Source organism: Podarcis liolepis (genome assembly GCF_965112155.1).
Source record: "Podarcis liolepis genome assembly, chromosome: 8".
Classification (NCBI taxonomy): domain Eukaryota; kingdom Metazoa; phylum Chordata; class Lepidosauria; order Squamata; family Lacertidae; genus Podarcis; species Podarcis liolepis.
In genome coordinates this window covers 39,236,453-39,242,009 of record NC_139560.1, presented here as the reverse complement: position 1 = coordinate 39,242,009, position 5,557 = coordinate 39,236,453, and the positions used below count along the sequence as shown (strand labels likewise).

The following is a 5,557-nucleotide window of genomic DNA, read 5'->3' as shown; positions in this document are numbered from 1 at the left end:
GGGGATTGAACCTGGAACCATCTCTGAAGACAAAGTGGATGAGCTACCACTGAGCTTCAGCCCTCCTCCCAACAATATCAAGTTGCTTTAGTATTGTTGATGCAGAAGCTAGCAGAACTGACTATCCCCCTTGTGTTTCCTCCTTTATATAGGAAAACTGGGATGCAGAAAGTCCTTTTAGACGAGGATGAAGCCTGGGCTGGGATGCCAACAGATCTCAAGCAGCATCCCACCACCTCTTCATCACCTGTAGAGACTGAAGAGGTGCAGTGCCCTTGGTGCTGATGTGATTTTCCAGTTAAGTAGGGCAGAATTGGCTTATCTGCCCTTCTTGCACAGTAATGGCACTCCAGCAGCTTGCAAAAAGTGCTTTCAGACAAGTAACACATAACTGAACTCCTATCATAACATGACGGAGTTTCAAATGAAGTTTTTGCCATGGTACAGGCTAGAGAGGTATAGGAAATGCCAAAGCAAATTGCCACTGGATTAAAACATCTTCCCTATAAGGAGTCATCAAATAAGTTGTTTGCTATTTTTTTTCATTTCAAAATACAGATAATTGAGAGGAGGGGGCATGACAGAGATTGAGAAAATTTATGACTGGTGTGGAGAAACTAGGTACAAATTATCCTCTCTCAAACAAAATAAACTCTAAATAATCTAATGAAACTGATTGATAGTAAGTTAATAACAAGAGGAAGTGTTATATAACTGTATATCTAAAGATGAACAATTGCATTAGTAAAGCAAACTGATCTCACTTTGCAATGAACAAACAGGAGAAGAGATGGAAGCTCTACAAGCTATTGTCACGTGAAGGGGTCTGTAACTTCAGAGGAAGCAGATCTCTCATAAGGAGGAGAATATAAATTGGTGGCTGTGTTGACTGACCTGTGAGCTGAAACGGTAGGGCTTCCGCGCTGAGGTAGTACCTGCCCTCCATTTCCTAGCCAAGGGAGTGGGGTTCAGAAGGAGCTCTCCAGACCTGCAGGGACTGTTCAGAGATGCAGCTGCTGAGGAGCTGTCCAGCATTTCAGCATCACAGCACTTCACTCCTGTTTCTCAGCTTGCTGTTGAGCCTCCAGAGCACAGTGACTGCAAAAGGATGCGCAAAAGCAGGGCACAGTCTTGGTTAGAAAGGTAAGGGGAAACGGGGGATCCTAAGCATTAACTCAGGCTATAATGAGTGTAATAAAATAGTGTGTGAAGAATGTCTGTGGGTGAAAAAGGAAGACGGAGACATAATCTGTGAGTGTAGATGGGGAAGAGTCTCATTTAGGATTCTTCAGTCACAGAGGCATGGTTTTTATATGTGTTTATTATTTCCCATGAACAAGAATTTTCGTAGCATATTCCTCCTAGGCAATGCGCGGAAAGAGAATTAATGAAAACTATAACAAGAGAGGTAATTGTGTGCTTAATTATATAGAGACATTAAATGTCATTTCCATACAATGTTGAGCTGCATGTAAAATAGCCAGGGGCATGTTGAAACTTAATTTATTTGTTTTAAATTTTTATTTTCCTTAGGAGATCTGTACAGTCAGAGTGCTCCAAAGTGGAAAGATAAAAAGGAAGCATGATGCAAAAACTATTTAACTGAAAGACTGCTTTACTGGTTTCAGTAAATAGAAAAGAAAGTGCTAGGAGAGGCAGTTTACCTGAAAATTAGCTTGAATTAAGCAGCTTCAAGAAATAAGAACCTGAAGGAAATCTCTGATGGAATGTATTTCAAGTAGACTGATCTCACTCATAAGGTTTTGTAAAAGGACTGCATCTAGTAGTCTCATCTAAACTAAACAGTATTTAGCAGAGGAGACTGATATTTGTCACTGCAGACAATGGATAATTTTTCCTCCCAGCCCAACTTCAATGCTTCCTGTACTGATGTGGATTTTGGTTGCTATGGCTCAGGACAACAAGGGCACAACATGACAGCTCCACAGCTGATTCCTAAGTTCTACATTGCCGTACCCATCATCTACTCTGTGATCTGTGCTGTCGGGCTCACTGGAAACTCTGCAGTCATTTATGTCATCCTAAAAGCTCCCAAAATGAAGACCGTCACCAACATTTTCATTCTGAACCTGGCCATTGCTGATGAGCTCTTCACGTTGGTACTTCCTATCAACATAGCAGACTACCTGCTGCTTCAGTGGCCCTTTGGCGAATTCATGTGCAAGCTGATCATCTCCATCGACCAGTACAACACTTTCTCAAGCATTTATTTTCTCACAGTCATGAGCATCGACCGATACCTGGTGGTGGTTGCCACCATCAAATCCAAGAAAATGTGCTATCGCACCTACAGGGCTGCCAAGACAGTGAGTCTCTGTGTCTGGGTTTTTGTCACCATCATCATATTGCCGTTCAGTATCTTTGCCAAGATACACACTGAAGAGGGACGATCCCAGTGTGTCTTTGTCTTTCCCAGCCCAGAGGGCTTCTGGTGGAAAGTGAGCCGCCTCTACACCCTTATCTTGGGTTTTGCCATCCCAGTGTCCACCATCTGCATCCTGTACAGCACCATGCTCTTCAAGCTGAGGCGTATGCGGCTCCACAGCAATGCTAAAGCTTTGGACAAAGCGAAAAAGAAAGTGACAATCATGGTGCTGATCATCTTGGGCGTTTGCCTGTTCTGTTGGACCCCTTATCACCTGAGCACTGTGGTCGCCCTCACCACAGACATCCCACAAACCCCTCTGATAATTGGAATCTCCTATTTCATCACCACCCTGAGCTATGCTAACAGTTGCCTCAACCCATTCCTTTACGCCTTTTTAGATGATACTTTCCGGAAGAGTTTCCGAAAGTTGGTTGAATGTGGAACTCCCTCCTAAGATTCCGGATCTTTTTCTAGCCCCTTTTAAAATAAGCTTCATGCATTTTGAAGAAACTTCGCGAAGCATGATTGGAAGGGACTAGCTCTGGCCATAGAACCAGATCCAAAATGTTGTAAAACTGAAAATCCAGGAATTGGCTCATCCTCTTCTTCAAGCAGTGTCCCCGTATCCCTGCCAGGATGAAGAAGCTTGCTGCATCACCACATTACATCCTCCGGGGCATTTTTCCCCTTGTTCTTCCTGTTTTTGGCACTACATCTATTCATTGTGGATTCTCCTCCTATTGGTATGGAATGCAACATAATTCCTTGGAATGTAAAAAAAGAAGAAGATTTAATATTCAGCAGACCCAATATACAGAACAGTACTAATTGAAACATGGAGTTTTTTTCAAGCCAAATAAAGGTGTGCAGAGTGCCTTTGCTTAATGAATCTGAATCCTGCTAGTTTGATACCTGTATTATATTTATCTTGCTGTATTACCTTCCTCCATCATATTTTATTACATATTAATTCTGCATTTGACAAGGTAAGCTTTTATGACAAGGTAATGTGTTCTTCTACAGCTCCCACACATTTAATTGGGGGAATGTGGCCTAGTTGATTCATTCTTCCTTTCCTCCATATTCAATCACATTGTGTATTTTAAGTTCTGACACATCCTGTAGTAGTGATTATTATTATTCTGTAAAAATACTGTAATTAAGGCTTAAACTGCTGCACAAATCTTCTGTGTACAGACTTTCTTAGATATAAGTATTTTGCAAAGGAAAGTGCCCTCTAGCATAAAATGTCATAGCTTGATCTTTGTCACATTTTTTTTAAAAAAACCATCCCAATCTTTTCTTCTTCTTCTTTTTTAAATACTGGAGATAAGAACATACAAAGTCCCCCAAAGTCCCAACAAATATAAGGAAATAACAGCAATTTTACAAATGGTATATATATATCCTAATAAGATTTAAATATTCACAGCTTGTTGATTTGTAAGTGCCAAGTGGAGATGGGGAAATAAATTACTTTTTTGTAGCAACGTGTGTCGAGAGCCACCTTCAGTAGGAAGCAGAAATTTCAGTCCAAGTACACTTCTCTAAACACCAGGAAAAGTTCTCATTGGAAGAAAGCAGCTCCCTGCTGAACCTGGAGTATTCCCGAGATTCTTTTCTTGAATAGTAGTAGTTCTTATGTGGCAAGCCTACATCAACTCAGGAAGGCATCTTGTGAAAAATTCAATCTGAAGCTTCTCAAAATGAGTGTTTTCCCCAAAGATGATGGAGATGCTTGCCTGATACAAACTACTATTCAAGAAACAATTTGAGAATCTTGGGGAATACTCCAATTTTAGATGTCTTGTTTTCCTGGGGTTTGGCCACTGTCACATGCTGAGACAGATGGATGTCAACAACAACAACAGCAACAACAGGCATATTGTTTTAGGCACGGGCCTGCTTCCTTCCAATGACCATGTCACAATGCTAGGATTACCTGAATCCATCCATCTGGGTGATATATCTTTTTATTTCTTTATTTAATTAAATTTTTATTTCAAACATACAAATAAATACATACTTTGGTACCTTCTATATAAATCAAATAATGTCAGACTTAAAAACATTACTTCTCAACATATATAAAAAGGAAAGGAAAAAGGAAACAAAAAAGACAAAAAGACAAAACAAAGACAGTGACAAATCACTGGACGTTGTGGTAGATCACTGTCTCCCCCCAAAGAAGCTCCCCTAAAAAAAGCTCAACAAGGCCTGAACCTCCAAACGGTGAGTAGATTGCAATCTCTTGGAAGTTGGCCACCCTTGATATATAAGAAAAGCCATTATAGGACTGAATCATATCAAATAGTATCTAACAAAAAAATACATATTGAATTTGTTTTTGTTTTTACCGGTAGATCACGATCTACCTGTTGGATGTGCCTGTTGTATATGATACCTTTCCTTAGATTGAATCTCTTTACATACTTTCATTGTTGTGGACCTCGTAATGGTTCATTTCCCCCGTATTTAATGTTTTCTCCTCATCTTGGTATGAGGAAGCAATGTATCTCTGTTTACGGAATTATTCCAAACACAACCAAATTTTAGATGTGGGAGGTATATCTTAGTACTACTTAAATACCTTAGTCTGCAGTTTCTCACATACAGTAATGGGCTACCCATGCAGGAACATAGGAAACTGCTTTATACTGGGTCAAGCTACTGGTCCATCTTTGTTCAGTATTGTCTTTGCCGACTGGCAACAGTTTTCTAGGGTTCCTGGGCCCTATTTTCCAACCTTACCTGGAGATGCCAGGGACTGAACTTCAAACCTTCTTCATGCAAGGCAGATGCTCTACCCCTGAACTCTGGCCCTTCTTTCTCCACCCCATTGTTGAGTGTTACTCCCTTATAGGAAGCTAGCAACCTCCCAGACATATTGTGCACTTCAGCTTTAAGAAGCAGATTTTCACAGGGAACGCTCTGGGGCCAAAAGAAGAATGATCAGACAAGGAGCTTGGAAGTGCGGACCTGTGCCTGGAAAGAGGGGGTGAAAGGTAAGTATGGGTAAGCCCTAATTAAGCAGCAAGTAGCTAAACATGTGCCAGTTAATCCCAGAATTCCACAGCAATCCAGTGAAAGAGCTGGTTGACACTTTGCCTCACAAATGGGTTCCAAGGCAGGATGAACACTCAAATATCCACTCTTCCCATGCCTCCT

At 40.9% G+C, this 5,557-nt stretch overlaps 1 protein-coding gene across 1 annotated transcript; it reads left to right on the top strand.

Moving 5' to 3' along the window:
• The first annotated feature begins 806 nt into the window (after nucleotides 1-806).
• NPBWR1 (neuropeptides B and W receptor 1) lies at nucleotides 807-3,572 on the top strand. The gene is made up of 2 exons (XM_083518018.1): nucleotides 807-1,143; nucleotides 1,534-3,572. The coding sequence occupies exon 2, from the start codon at nucleotides 1,845-1,847 to the stop codon at nucleotides 2,841-2,843; it is 999 nt and encodes a 332-aa protein (XP_083374144.1). The 5' UTR covers nucleotides 807-1,143; nucleotides 1,534-1,844; the 3' UTR covers nucleotides 2,844-3,572.
• Nucleotides 3,573-5,557: the final 1,985 nt, after the last annotated feature.